This window comes from Desmodus rotundus, chromosome 8 (assembly GCF_022682495.2).
Source record: "Desmodus rotundus isolate HL8 chromosome 8, HLdesRot8A.1, whole genome shotgun sequence".
NCBI lineage: Eukaryota > Metazoa > Chordata > Mammalia > Chiroptera > Phyllostomidae > Desmodus > Desmodus rotundus.
In genome coordinates this window covers 129,264,902-129,280,765 of record NC_071394.1, presented here as the reverse complement: position 1 = coordinate 129,280,765, position 15,864 = coordinate 129,264,902, and the positions used below count along the sequence as shown (strand labels likewise).

At 38.2% G+C, this 15,864-nt stretch overlaps 1 protein-coding gene across 6 annotated transcripts in view; it reads left to right on the top strand.

Annotated features, from left to right (window-relative positions):
• The window catches only part of SETD2 (SET domain containing 2, histone lysine methyltransferase), a 93,303-nt gene that overhangs the window by 68,178 nt on the left and 9,261 nt on the right, over window positions 1–15,864 (top strand). For 4 of the 6 annotated variants that reach the window (XR_011651502.1, XM_024566076.4, XM_053929395.2 and 1 more), the window contains 5 exons: window positions 4,730–4,778; window positions 5,789–5,969; window positions 9,464–10,133; window positions 13,522–13,656; window positions 14,932–15,071. Coding sequence is in view for 3 of the 6 variants with exons in the window: in XM_024566076.4 (XP_024421844.2) it covers window positions 4,730–4,778; window positions 5,789–5,969; window positions 9,464–10,133; window positions 13,522–13,656; window positions 14,932–15,071 (1,175 nt within the window). In the remaining 3 variants the exon portion in view is untranslated. Of the gene's footprint in view, window positions 1–4,729; window positions 4,779–5,788; window positions 5,970–9,463; window positions 10,134–13,521; window positions 13,657–14,931; window positions 15,072–15,864 lie in introns of those variants that run through there. The other 2 variants (XR_008427462.2, XR_008427463.2) reach the window with 2 other exon arrangements.

The window sequence follows — 15,864 nt, the reverse complement described above, 5'->3', positions numbered from 1 at the left end:
CCTTTCCATGTGGTGGCTCTTGTCTTTCAGTTCTCAAATATATTCTTGTATTATTTTTTGATAATCTCTCTCCTCAGTTTCTTCTCTCTCTGCTTTCTGGCACACCTGCCATACCTGCACATACATGTACACTTCTAGCACTTAGCTTCTAATTCTTTTTTTGTAATTTCCCATTTTCCTTCTTGACTTTTTTTCCTTGCTTTCTGAGAGACACTCAACACTTTTTTTTTCTGTCATAGTTTTACTTACCAAGAATTTATTCTTATTCTTGGTGTCTTTTTTTTTTTTAAGAGCTTTTTGGATGCAGGATTTCCTGGATGCAGGATTTTTTTCTGTGTGTGAATCATCAAGAAAAAAAGAACATGAAAGTGCATGGAGTAGAATAAAATACTTAAATATACACACTCAGTACCACATAATTAATGTCTTTAGAAAGAAAAGATACTGTAGATGAGTTCATATCATTTTTATTCTTCTATCATATTTTAGGTCTTAGGTATAAACTTGGAATAAGCACACATTCTCCGTCTTCCATGTCTGTATTTTCCACCTCTTTCTTCGTATATACAACTCTTAGTCATCCTTCAAGACTAGTCAGATGTCTGTTTCCTTCAGGATGCTTTTCCCAGTCCTCTCCCTTAAGGCCCAAACCAGTTTTAATGTCCCTCTGTTGTTTTTTACTTACATTTCATATATACCTGTCATAAGATAGTGTATGTTTACTTTTTCGTTTTCCTGAGTGCTTTTGAGGTAATAGTAATAGTGGTTAAGAGTTTGTGCTTTGTACGAAGACAAACCTAAGCTTGGACTCTGGGTGCAGTGTGTAACTCACTTTGTCACAGTATGACCTTGGAATAGTTAACTTCTCTGAGCCTGTTTTGTATGTACTGTAGATATAGCGATAATACCCTTTTAGCAGTTTGAGAATACATAAGAATGCAGTTGGAGGATGTGGCACACAATAAGAAGCATCAGCCATGATTATTACCAGTCTGCGAACCCTTGGCAACAGGCACTATACATCTCCAGTGTCCAAAACATAGGAGACCCTTAATACCTGCTTTTAGTACATAGTCGTTGCTCAAGTAGTTCTTACATAAATGAGCAAATCATAGTTCCACAAATAACATCACCACCTACATTTAAACATTTTTATAAAAGGAATATTGGGTGCATTGATGGTGCATGAGCCTCTCAATGACTCTGTTTATCAGGTAGTATCTGAAGATTGATTTTTGAGCCTTCTACTGAAGAGGAGTGATTGGCCAAGGGTGGACTGTCCTAAGCATTGAAAAGAGTTTAAAATATTGCAGAGGCACACTTATTTGTCTGACCCTGGAAATACACAATGTTTGTGGTTATGTGTGAGGCCTGTGAATAGTGTTCTTAACCAGGGATGAAAGAGGATGGTATAGGGTTAGTGATAAAAAGTATGACGTATGTAGTACTTCGAGTTTATTTAGCAATATACTGTTGATTTCTACAAATTAGAAATAGAATTTCACTTGTTGGTCCATTCAGCAGTAATTGAGTGTTATGTGCCCAGCACTATTCATGGTGCTAGAGACATAGCAAAGCATAAGATAATCTTGGCCCTGGAGAATTATGGCTTGAATGTCTATGAGTGTGTATGTTAGTTGATAGCAGCACCTAGACACAAAAGAAAGAAAACGAGATGTGTAAAGAATATTAGTTGGCCCTGGCTGGTGTGGCTCAATGGATTGAGTGCTGGCCTGTGAACCGAAAGGTCGCTGGTTCCGTTCCCAGTCAGGGCACATGCCTGGGTTGGAGGCCAGGTCCCCAGTAGGGCGTGTGTGAGAGGCAATCAATCGATGTATCTCTCTCACATTGATGTTTCTTTCCCTCTCTTTCTCCCTCCTTTCCTCTCTCTCTAAAAAAATATATAAATAAAATCTTTTAATAAAATAGAATATTAGTTGGAGTTGGAAGCCATTTTCTTTTAGGACTTTCAGAGGTCAGGATTAGCCCCAGAACCCAGGTCCCCTGACTCACAGTTGCCAGTCTCCTGAGTACAATTTTTAACCAAATAAAGTTATTTTACATACAAAGGGTTAATGTAAATTAAGCCAACTCGGATAGCCTGTGGGTATGACATTATTCCAGATAGACTTCCATATCATGTAGGCTAACACTATTGCTACCTATTCACAAGACGGAATGATCTTAAGTGTTACAGTAATCTTCACATGGCTGCTTCCTTCTCAGTTTTCAGTATTGTTGGACTTTGGAAACATTTAGTTGTATTCAGGGCTTCAAAGTAAATCTGAGTTTCTGGTATAAGTTTTGTATGCAATTTTGAGTATATGTAGAGGAGGGTCAAGTTAGTGACTCTAAGTGCTTAGGTGTATATTGATAGAATTTGTTCTCCATGGTGTTAGGGCACGCACTAATAGTCAGTCATCCATTTTGTGAACATTAGAATACATTTTGTACTTAGCAGTAGCTCAAAACTTTTTAATGGAATTAAGAATGTATCTGAGAAATATTCCCTCTGGTACTTAAGGGCCACCACAGAATGGGTCCCCAACTTGTGGTATGTGTAATAAATTACTATAAGTATTTGTAATGAATACTTGTAATGCCAAGACCTTATGCAAAAGAAGCTAAGTAGGTTAAAATTGTGTAATTCTTAGTAGACACAGACATCCCTTGTTATATCTGTTCTACTCACCTTTCATGAATAAACATGTTATCTTTTGGAGTGCCTAGGTTTGCAGAATACTTATTTTCTTCCTTTAGTGTGGGTGGGTGCTGATGAATTGCTTTATTACTTTTTCCTAAGTTTGGTAACCCCTCTGAGAAGCAGACAGGAGGAATCAGACAGAGCTAAGAGTATCAGCTCTGTCCTTCCTGCCTTTATTACTGATTCAGTTTACAGGTAGACACTGACTGCTAGACAACTGGAGGCGTCCCGCAGAGGAGCAGCCTAGAATATACCCTCTCTCCAATCAAAAGCAGCACAAGAGGAGGCCCACAATGCTCTGAGCTGAGGATAGACATGCAAATGCATAGTTCTCTCAAATTTTTCCTTGTGAATAGTGAGTGAGGGCTACTAAAAGAAGCCACTAGTTCAGTGGTTCTCAATCTTCTCTGGGCATCCAGGGTCGTCTGGGAGCTTAAGAATACAGATGCCTAGGACCCATGCTCAGAGTTTTAGATTCAATAAAAGTTCCCTGGAATGGTCTTAATTATGCAGCCAGAGTTGAGAATCTTCACTGTAGTGGAAGTCCTACAGAGGAAAGTCAGTCTAGGAGGGGATAGGCAAAGCCACTGCATTTGCATGTAAGTCCCCCAAATGGTGCTCCTTTCCATGTTAATGATTTCAACCATATTCTGTATGTTGTAGGATTATTATTTTTCATCTACATTCAGCCCCACCTGGTGTGGCTTGGTGGATTGAGTGCTGACCTGTGAACCAAAAGGTCACTGGTTCAATTCCCAGACAAGGCATATGTCTGGATTGTGGGCTGGATCCCGGCTGGGGACATGTGAGACGCACCCAATCTGTGGTTCTCTCACACATCGATGTTTCTGTCCCTTTGTTTCTCCCTCCCTTCCCCTCTCTCTAAAAATAAGTAAATAAAATCTTAAAATAAAATAACTGCATTCACACAGATTGTTCTGATTCTGTGTGGTCCACATTTGTCCTTTTTATTGGCAACTGAATATTACATCTTGACCCTTTCCCAGTTGTGTGCCATATGGGTTATTTCTCATTTTCTGTGAATTTGCTAGAGTCGACAATCATGTGGGAAGAGGAGTTCTTTGATTTTTTTTTTTTTTTTTTTGGAATGCAATTCCTTTAAAAGTGGGATTACCAGATCATATAGGTGTGCTCAGTATGAGATTACTCTAAAGGGAGGGTATCACATGATGCACCATTGATAATGTGTGGGCTTGTCATTTGCCCATTTAATGAGGTGACTGGTAGGAGTGTTGTGCCCAAGAGCTACTTGAAGGACCGCGACAGTGAGGGACTACAAGGGAACAGAACTGGTGCTAGGCCTTAGATTTATGCAGCAAGAAAGGGAACTCAGGGCCTAAAACACATTTTACATTTCTCAGGAATAATTTTGGTACAATATTAGATGTTATTTCAAGAGCAACAATGATTGAATGTTTATCTTCCCTTTTAAAAAATGACAACAGTATGAAAGTAGATATTACATTTGTCTATTAGCCAATTGATTATACATTTATAGAAAGATACGCTGCTGGCAGGAATTGTCTTTATACACAGAATTTTTCTGAAGGGTTTTTTTTGTATAGCTGAGTTACTACTAACCTTTTCTTCTCTTTATTGAGAGGTGTAGTAAGTGAGGGAGATGTTAGAATTGTTCTTATGAATAATCTCGATAAAAGAGCTATAGATGACTGGATTTTATATGCAGAAAGCATACACAAATTATCAGGAAGTATATCCGTGTTAGAAATATAATGCCCAGTTACTTAGACTGCTCTTTGACTAATGAGATCATACAAGCCTTGTAGATGTTAAAGTGTTTTTACTTGTGCTATATATTTTTACTGGTTTTTAAGGGACGGGGATATATTCTTATTTAAAGCCAGATACAACTTAAATTTTGGAAAAGAATTAAATACCACCCTGTTCCTTCTCATTTCTTTGCTGTGTGAAATCACTCAGCTTCAAAGCAATCACCACTTCCACTCCATGCTAACAAGCCTTCTTTTGGTTTGTTTTTTGTAGGAGGTATATCGAATTCCAAAGAAAAGTCAAACTGAAAAGGAGAATACAAGTAGGTATTCAGCGATATTCTAGATATGTAACTTTACAAATATAATTTTGGAAATATGCAGAGATAACTGATAAGAACTTGAGCTATTTTGTTTTTGAAACCAGACAATGTATAATTAGGTAAATGAAGTATTTGGTGTAAAGGTTTGAAAACTTATATTTTTATGCTTTCTTAGAGAATTTTTGCCAAAGGAGATGTCTCTTTATACTATCTTTGTTGTTGGTTTCCTTGAGGTCATAGCTTTCAGTAACTTTTCTTCCATTCACTTGTTCCTCTAGAGTAAACATTCTAAAACCTACACTCTAGAGGATATATTTATTGATTTTAGAGAGAGAGAGAGAGAGAGAGAAACAGAAACATTGATGTGAGAGAGAAACATTGATCGGTTGTCTCCCATATACCCCCTGACCAGGGGTCAAACCCACAACCTAGGTGTGTACCCTGACTGCGGATCGAACCTGCGACCTTTTGGTGTTTGTGTTGACACTCTAACCAACTGAGCAACCCAGCCAGGACAAAAAGCTCCCCCTTCTTGAGTAAATAAGCAAATAAGAGTCTTTTATTAATTAAAAAAAAAAAAAGTCTAATCTTTTTTTTTTTTTTTAATTAAGGAGACATTTCCTGTTGAGGTTTTTATGATTAGCTTGCAAATTGTAAATATGCAGAGTTACAGGGGCAGTACAAGGCTTTTACATTTTGAACTGACAAGCAGACTGCCTTGCTAAAGGTAATGGGAATATCTTGCATGTTGTGTTGCACAGAACTTCGTAAACATGTTGAAGACTGACACTTTAGGGAAGGTTAGAAAAGAGCATTCATGGAAGAGGCTTTCAGGCAGTAGAGTACACTCACACACCAGACCTTGTGTCTCATCCAAATTCAGGACTGGAATATAAGGGAAGAGTCCATAGACCCATTTGTTGCACAGAAATTTTATTAACAGTTGATGTACTGTCATGATGGAGAAAAATCTACTAAGTAAATTTTTTTAAACAACCCTTTTCCCTTAGTAACTGAACGAGGAAGGGATGCTGTTGGCTTCAGAGAACAAACAGCTACCCCAAAGACTCCTAACAGGTCAAGAGAGAGAGACCCAGACAAACAAACTCAAAACAAAGAGAAAAGGAAACGAAGGGGCTCCCTCTCACCGCCTTCTGCGTATGAGCGAGGAACAAAGAGGCCAGAAGACAGGTAAGTGGCTTGTGTGAGTTACTCTCTTCTCTAGCAAGTTCAAGAGTGTTCAGGACACATACTTCTGACTTTGGACACCAAGGGCTTTTGGAGTAAGTGTATTCTCTTGATGAGTGAGTATAAAATTTTACCAATAAATATTGAGACAGTTTCTTATGATATTAATATTAGCTGTGAAGACTAAGAATAGATTTTTGGTACTGGAATAGTTTCTACTTGATAATGTTTAAATGCCATTTGAGGAGCCAAAGATGTGTTCTTTAATGGGGTGCTGGGGTTGGTAGAGATAACTCTTCAAAGATAATGGCAATTCTTCTAAAGTCAGAACTTTGTTTTCTAGAGACTCTTGTACCGTACCACTCGAAATGCTGATTGATCCCTGTGTCAGAGCCTGTCTTTGTCGTGCTAGTAGGGAAAAGGGCCACATAAGCATCTACTAGGCACTAGAAAACATTTATTCCATAGAAGTTCTTTTTAAATTTTAAATTTACATTTATAAAGCAGTTGTCAGAATTTTTAGTTTGGGGCTGAGTATGTAACAGTAATTCATTGTGGTTTTAATTTGCATTCATCTAATTACTAAATAGATTAGATGTCTTGTCATATATTTATTGACCATTTGTTTCCTCTTCTCTGAAGTATCTCTATAGGTGTCGTTCAATTATTAAATTCTTTGTCTTTTTGAGTTTTAGGAGTTTCTTACATACATTCTAAAAATATAATTATGTTTTTGTGATAATTTTTGCAAGTATTTTTTCCCCAGTTTATGGCTTGTGCTTTGACTCATTTTGTATCTTTTAATATACAGAATTTGTTAATTAGGTTTGATTGACTATATCATATGTATTGTGTGTTTCCTTTATGGTTTTAGTACTTGCTGTGTTTTAAGAAGTTCTTTTCTACACTTGAGGTGATGATATTATTTTCTTTAAGAGATTTGAGCCCTGGCTGGTGTGACTCAGTGGATTGAGTGCCGGCCTGTGAACCAAAAGGTCGCTGGTTCCATTCCTAGTCAGGGCACATGCCTGGGTTGCGGGCCAGGTCCCCAGTTGGGGGCGTGTGAGAGGCAACCGATCAATGTATCTCTCGCACATCAATGTTTCTCCCCTCTCTTTCTCCCTTCCTTCCCCTCTCTCTAAAAGTAAATAAATAAAATCTTTTTTAAAAAATGCCCGGGATTTTTAAAAGAAGAGAGATTTGAGTTCTTAATTCATTAAGAATTTTTGTATGTGTTGTAAGGTCGGGATCTGGTTTCATTTATTTTTTCTAAGTGAATATCCAATTGTCCCAGCTCCATTTACTTGAAACCCCATCCTTTCTCCATTAATCTTCAGTGCGGCCTCTCTCCAGGTTTTCATATATGGGAGGATGTGTTTCTGAGCTCATAGTGACTCGAGCTTATATTGTCTTGATAGCAAGTGGGGCAGATCCCTACTTGATCTTCTGGATGCCATGTCTTAGATTTGTTCCTCCTTAGAATCTGCTTGTCAGATTCCTTCTATACCCTTCACCCTCTCAAAGAGATGATTCTGAGGAGACGACATCTTTACATTTTTCAGTGTTTCTCTTCCTATATTCAAATTGAATATTTGAATATTCTCTGTCTAGTTAGGTCTTCTTTAATATTTTTAATAAAGATGAAGGTTTTCATTAATTTCTTTAATTGTCTATAATTTTCTCTAGAAATACATATATCTTATGGTCTATTTACTTCTGAGAACCTTAATTCTGTTAGATTTTCACTTTGTTGCTATTGTTTAGATATGCGTTTGACTTTTGTATATTGATATTATATTTGGTAACCATACAAAGTTCTTATTTCAAGAGTATAGGGATTCTTTTGCTGCTGCCTCTGTGCTGCCACAGGCCCGAGCATTGATGTCTGAGACTTGGAAGGCAAGATCACTGTAGATGAATAGAAGCAGGAGGTTATTATAGTGGCAGCAAAGACAGAGAGAGCCACCCCAGTGTACCTCTCTAGCCTGGTCTGCTGACAGCCAGACTCTTTTCCACTTACACAGACAGCATTGGCACCTGCTAGAAATATGTAGCAGAGATTTAGACATGAAAATCTGGTTTTCTGGGCGGGGGTGGGGGGAAGAGTATAGGGTTGGTACCCTTCTTTCTCTTTGTCACTGCTAATCTATATCATATGAATTGGTTTGTTTTTTTTAATCCTTATGCCTTGTTTTTGTTATTTTGCTAGCAATGTCACATACATATATATTTTAATCTTGGTATTGATTTTTACTCATGCTTTTATATCCTTTTATTTTGGATAACTCCAGTGTCAGCAATCTTTGTAGGTCATTTCCTCACGTTTGTTTACATGTATATAATTTTATAATTACATAATTTTATTTTTTAATGAAATTATATTCATTAGAACTTTATCTGTAGGGATCCATTGAGGCCCGGGTTTAAGGTGCTCTCTTTTATAGACTTTTTGCATTTGTTTCTGCCAGGCAGCCAAGGACACTACCATCCTACTAACACTTTAAAGCAGGGGTATCACACTCATTTTCACTGGGGGCCACATCAGCCTCGCGGTTGCCTTCAAAGGGCCGAATGTAATTTTAGGACTATATAAATGTAACTATTCCTTAACAGTGAAGGTGCTGCCGCTGGGTAGAAACAAGGTGCCAGGCTGGATAAAACGAGGTGGAGGGCCGGATGTGTCTGAGGGCCTTGTGTTTGCCACCTGTGCTTTAAAGGAAATGTTCAGCTTAGAGGTTTTTAAACTATATATATTTTGTTGCTTGGGAAAATGATATGCCGTTATCCATAAAGATTTTAGTAGATATTTCTTTGCAACAAAATATCTTGAAACAAGTTGTCATTTAAAAAAATTTTTTATCAAGAGCACTTTCTCAGAAATTTGATTCAGACTATAGAACTTCATAACAGAATCTTTTCAGCCATCAATTCTCTTCTTGTTATGAGATTGTTAGAGCTGATGGTTTACTGTGGGCTTGCTGAGGATACTTGTTAAAACTATCTATGAGGCTTAGCAGTAAGATATACTTGGTGTTGCATGGAGAAGAGTGTATGAATTTAATTTTCCATACATTCGTGTGTGTGCTCATTCTTTGTTAGTATTTGTTATAAATGTGTGTGGCCATACATATGTCAAATTCTGTAGGTTTTATTAGTGTATTTTGGTTTCTGTTTTAATTTCAGAATTTGTAGGTACAGATCTGTCCCTAACTTTAAAGAAGAATCTATTTAGGATGATATATTTCTTTAATTTGAAATGCTAGAATCTGAGAATAAGATAAAATTATTCTTTTCATCTAGGTGTCTACTTCCTTGGACTTCTCTTCCATCTGCAAGACTTTTTAAAGTAATATTGAGTGTAATTTTTAATCAGTGCCAAATTGGAGTTAGTATAGTTAATGATCTAGCATTGAGCGATGTAACACTTACTAGTGCTTTGATTATATCTATAATTTAGGGAACAACTTTTTGTGATGCTGTCATTGTCTTATTTCTAGATATGATACACCAACTTCTAAAAAGAAAGTACGAAAAGACCGCAATAAACTTTCTACAGAGGAGCGTCGCAAGTTGTTTGAGCAAGAGGTGGCACAGCGGGAGGCTCAGAAACAACAGCAGCAGATGCAGAACCTGGGAATGACATCTCCACTGCCCTATGACTCTCTTGGCTACAATGCCCCTCATCACCCCTTTGCTGGCTACCCACCAGGTTATCCCATGCAGGCCTATGTGGATCCCAGCAACCCTAATGCTGGAAAGGTGCTCCTCCCCACACCTAGCATGGACCCTGTGTGTTCTCCTGCTCCTTATGATCATTCTCAGCCCTTGGTGGGACATTCTACAGAACCCCTTGCTGCCCCTCCACCTGTGCCGGTGGTGCCACATGTAACAGCCCCTGTGGAAGTTTCCAGTTCACAGTATGTGGCTCAAAGTGATAATGTGGTACACCAAGACTCCAGTGTCACCGTCTTGCCAGTGCCAGCCCCCGGCCCAGTCCAGGGACAGAACTATGGTGTTTGGGATTCAAACCAACAGTCTGTCAGTGTACAGCAGCAGTATTCTACTCCTGCACCGTCTCAGACGACCATATATTATCAAGGACAGACTTGTCCCACTGTCTATGGCGTGACATCACCGTATTCGCAGACAACACCACCAATTGTGCAGGTAACTAATCTTGGGACCTCTCCTGTCTGTCTTACAGTTTATTTATGGGATGTTAAATCTGATGCACAGGGAAGTCCTGCTATTTATCACTTTTATATATTGATCAATACGAGTTATGTGTTGTATAACAAATTATTCTAAAACTTAGCAGCTTAAGACAATAAATAGTTATTGTCTTATAGTTGCTGTGGATCAGGGATTCAGAAGCAGCTTGGCTGGGTGGTTCTGGATCAGAATCTTTCATGAAATTACATTAACCAGAGCTGCAGTCATCTGAAGACTAGACAGGGGGTGGAAGATTTCACTTTCAAGCCCACTCACAAGGTTAACAGGCCTGGGTTCCTTCCCTCCACATGGTCCCCTCAATAGGGCTGCTTACAGCATGCTAGCTGGCTTCCCCCAAAGCAAAAGAGAGAGAGAGAATGACTTTTGGATCACTCCTGTCCTTTTTGCTTATAGGCAGTGAATTGTATAAAATTTATTCTTCTGTATCCCTGCAAAGGAGAGCTCTCTGCCATGGTAATTGAGTTAGGACATGGCTTGCCCTTTCTAGACGTAGTTTGCATATTATTTCTTGTAACCCTACATGTTCATCATCATGAAGTTTGCCAGAGTGACGCACTGAACCTAAGGGTATTACTGTGGTAGGAAATAGTAATGTTAAGTTTAAAAGCTAAGAGTATACTGATTTATATTTCAAAATGTATTTTTCCTGTTTTTTAATCAAGTTTATCTTTTCTGTAAAACAAAGTGATGCATTTTAAGCTTAAGAAAAAGAAGAAGGTATAAAGAAAACATCATCCTCACCACATTCCTATGTGTCTCTCTTCCCCATCACGCTTCATCATCCTTAAAGGTGAAATGTGGATAGCAGGGACTCCCACAGATGTTTCCTGCACACATGACTCAGGATTGATTAGTAGTGTTTACTTCTGTTAGTATTTTTATGCTAAAGCTGTATCAAATTTTTGTTTAAGAAGTCAGGACAAAGTGTCCTGCTTTAATTCTTAAAACCATAACTGTATTAACTACTTCCATTTTTTATGATCTGTTTAACCATAATTATATATATTTGAAATCTTAAAGACTTGAAGTTTATATCCCATCTTTTTCTACCTAACAGTATTCTTAACCATTTTTCCAAATTATTCTGAATTTTTGTGTATGTATACATACATACAGATACATACATGTGTGTACATTTTAATGGCTATATGATGTCCTGTTTCCTTATAACATTTTTTAATCTATTTTTCTGGAGTAGTCATTTAAGTTGAAAGTTCTCTTTCATAAATAACACGTCACTGAACATTTTTATATTTCATTTTGTGTTTGTGTGGGATTTTTTTCCAGGTTTGGCTTAAAATAAATATTACAATGCTAACTAAGGGTAGTAAGGAGATGTTCATTATTGGTTATTAGGTATTGATTTTACAGAATATTCAGGAATCAAACAGATTTCTTAGATGCTAATTCTTCCTGCTGTTCTGCCATATTCTTTCTTGGGCCGAGATAATATTTTTGAGTTTTTCCCTGAGAATGTGTATAACTGATGAAAGAGAAACAGCCTGCTTCTGTCCTGTTCATATTCCTGAAATACATTCTTAACCTAGATGTTAGAGCCTAAGCAACAGCAATGGAAGGTACCCTTTTGAGACTCCTCAATAGAGAGCTCACTGGACATACGGTTGTGCTTATAAAATAGAATCTTTTTGTCCATCCCAGTGAGCAGAAGACTCCTCTAGGGGATAGTTATATGTAGCCTTAAGACTCAAGCCTCACAGTTTTACTTGTTTCCAGTTTTCCAGTCTGTTCCTACCAAGAGGTCATGGATTGACTCTGACCCAGTTTGTGTGTGCTAGAGTAGTAGGTAACTGGGCTGGGGTGGCTCAGACTGTTCTTCCCTTCCGCGCAACATTAGTTGAGCGGACACGATGTTGGGCTGTGGGTAATGAGAAGCATAGAGCATGTTGTTAGTGTGTGTGTTGAGTCCTAATCCATCATTTACTGTGTGTCCTGAAGACAAGCACTTAGTTTCTTCAGTTCTAATTTTCTCATCTACAGCATGAGCAGAATGCCTCAGAGTGGTTGAGGTTTGCATGAGATAATGGATATTAATAATGATAGACGTAAAGCACCCATTTACCTTAAAGGTTTTATTATAGTTATTACTTCAACAGTTCCCATAATAATACTGAGAGAGTATTGACATTAGTGAGCTGTGCAATGCAGCTAGTCAAGGTCATCTATCTCCGTCTGGCCTAAAGACCTGACCTCCAGGAGGAAGCCTTGAGGTCTGTGTCATTCAAGCCTAGTATCAACAATAACAAGATGGGCTACTGAGTTTATAACCTTGATAATGAAGTATTATATGATATGATATGAATGTGTGTGTGCATATGCCGTATCTTTGACATGTGAAATAGATGTTATTAGAAGGTGACCATGTCATTTTTCTGTCACAACAGCTTATTAAACATAAAAAGCTCAATTTTAACTGAGGCCACATGATTTATAGTGGTCTTGTGACATTAGTAAGTGATCTTATAAAGTTAGACTAAATCACATCTCAAAAAATTGAGTGCTTAGTGCTGGCCGGGTAGCTCAGTTGAGTAGAGCAGCATCCCAGTACATCAAGGTTGCAGGTTGGATCCCCAGTCAGGACACATACAAGATTCAACCAAGAAATGCATAAATAAGTGGAACAACAAATTGATGTGTCTTTTTCTCTTCCCATCTCCCTCCCCGCTTCCTCTCTCACTCTCTCTCTCAAATCAATTTAAAAAAAAATAAAAAGAGGGCTTAGACTGTAATTTTTCTCACTGTAGTGTAAGTCAGTGACTCAGATATAAAGTAATAGTGATTTTCCTCCCCTCTAGAAGTGGGGGCAGAACAACTGTTTCTCCTCTACAGCATATTGGACTGTAGTTTTCTCTTGTAATTCCCATTGCAAGTCACATTTTGAAGATATTTCTGGACAGTATTTATGTTTGCAAAGGTAGCTTTTGTGTGATTTCAAGTTGCTTAAAGGGAAGAGCCAGTTTCCTACAGATTATCCCCCAGCAAATGTAAATAAAGAGTTGACAAGACACATGCTGTTTGAGTATATCTCACAAGTGTGTACATCTTTCATATTATTTCAGTGGGAATATAAACCAGTTTTCCCTTTTTATTGCTGCTGTTGGTTTTGGCATTGGCATTGATTGCTAGCTATTTTGGATAGATGCTACAGAACCCTGAAAAATGTTCGCTTTCCCTTTACTTTTTGACAGTTTGAATTTCAAACACTATACCTCCAAATGAAAGATTATGCCAACCTGCATGTTAATTATGGCTTTATTAGAGCTAGAAAAGTATACATTATGAGTTTCTTCATTTTATCTTTTAGAGTTATGCCCAGCCAAGTCTTCAGTACATACAGGGACAACAGATTTTCACAGCTCACCCACAAGGAGTGGTGGTGCAGCCGACTGCAGCCGTGACTACAATAGTTGCACCAGGGCAGCCTCAGCCCTTACAGCCAGTAAGAAATGTTTTGGTTGATAAAATTCTCATTGGCTGCCGACTTTATCTTTAGAAGGTTTACTTTTTGTATTAGCTTGTTGTTGTTGTTGTTGTTGTTGTTACTGTTTAGCTTGGTTTTATTTTTTTTATTTTTTTTTCACTCTGGGAATTTTTTGTTGTCGTTGGGTGTTTTGTTTTGTTTTTTTAATTTTTGTAATCATCAATTTTATTTAAGTGCCTGTACACCCTGAGGGAATGCTACTCAGCCTTCTGCAGAATTTATAGCTATGTTATTGACACATATTTTGCCCTGAGGATCCTTTTTATTTGTAATTTAAGCAGACTGACCTTGTAGTTTTATACTTTGCAATGAATTTCTGAAGTAAAAATTTTTTAGACCAGCTATTATGATATTGTATGATACCATACTGGACTGACTCCGTGGACTAGTGTAGTATAGAATTGAATGCTCTACTTCACTCTACATGTTGTGCAGTGTGTACTGAGGGAAGCTTTGATACTCACCATATGTAGGAGGGTATGGTGAAATTTGATAAGGTGTTGTTTGGGGATGACATGGGCAATAGGAAGCTGGTCTTGGAAGCAGTTGAGAAAATAAACAGGAGAATGATCCAGAATAGCAACTTTGAAAGAAGTTCCAAAGAAGGCTCTTCAAGCATTCTGGCGAGTGATGGCCTTTAGATAGGCAGGGCAGTAAGTGGAGGTGGAGTAAAAAGACTGCATGTGAGACATCCGGGAGGAAGACAGTGTGCACTTCCAGCAGGAGTTTCAGGGCTTGCTATGAGCTGGGCCCTTCTAGGCATTTTTAGTACAACCATGACGTTGCATTCCTATTATTAGAAGTTGACACTTTCCCGAGAGTTGAGGATCATAATAAATTATACTTAAAGTAGTCAGAGGTTGATGTCATGAAAGGTGCAGATGAAGAGTTTGAGGAGGGATGGAGTCATTTGGAGGTGGGGAAATGATTAGTAATTTAGTTAAGTACTGAATGATGTGAAATATTAAGCTACACTGAAGCTTAGAGAAAAGAGGGCAAATACAGGACTATGGGAATGGAATAGGTGAAACGTACAAAAAGCCCTCCAAAAAGCAGCTACATAAAGTAGAGATTCAGAGGGGGTATGCGTGCAAAAAGCAGCAATCTGAAAGACCCGTAAGTACTTAAAAGTGGACACATTTTATCTTAGCCTGGGATTTTAGGATCCTCTTCAACTGCTCAAGCACAGATAAAGCTGGAAAAATTATTCTTTTGTGTGTGTGGTTTTTTTAGCCTGAAATGGTTGTGACAAATAATCTACTGGATCTGCCACCTCCCTCTCCTCCAAAACCAAAAACTATTGTCTTACCTCCCAATTGGAAGACAGCCCGAGATCCAGAAGGGAAGATTTATTACTACCATGTCATCACAAGGTAAGAAGGGCTGTGTGGCATCCCCAGATCAGTTTTCAGTTGGGGAGAGATGCTGCCAATTTAAGGGGAGTTTTATGCAGTGGCTTGTTGTCATTGGCTGTTCATTGTGCTTGAGGGCTGCTAGGTTTCCAGGATCACATCTTAAATGTTATGTCGTACCTTAGACTTTGTCCTTTTTAGATATGTTTTTGTGTATTTTTAATCTGTAAGGCTCTTTTGGAGAAAACTGAGAAGTTTTTAAAAATGGTAATGATTTCATGTAATATTATAGATTTCAGAGAGGGGTCATGGGCAGACCTTTCTGTAAAAGGCCAGATAATATTTTAGGCATTGCTGCCCTTCGGTCATGACTATACAGTTCTGCCATTGTTGTGTAAGCCAAGACACTACATAAATGAGTGGGCATGTCATTGTTCCAATAAAACTTTATTTATAAAAATAGGCAGTAGACCAGATTTGCTCTAAATTTTTAAAATATCTTTTTGACAGCTTTATATGAATTTGTGTTTCCTCTGTGTGTCTGTCTGTATTCATCAGTAGTATATAATCCTTTGTGAATTGTTGTGGTGCATGTTTTATAATTTGCAACTACATTTTTAAAAATTATTTATTTTTAGAGAGAGGGGAAGGGAGGAAGAAGGGAGGGAGAGAAACATCAATGTGTGGTTGCCCGCTACTTGGACCTGGCCTGCAACCCAGGCATGTGCCCTAGACTGGGAATTGAACCAGCAGCCCTTTGGTTTGCAGGCCTGTGTTCAGTCCACTGAGCCACACCAGCCAGGGCACAACTACA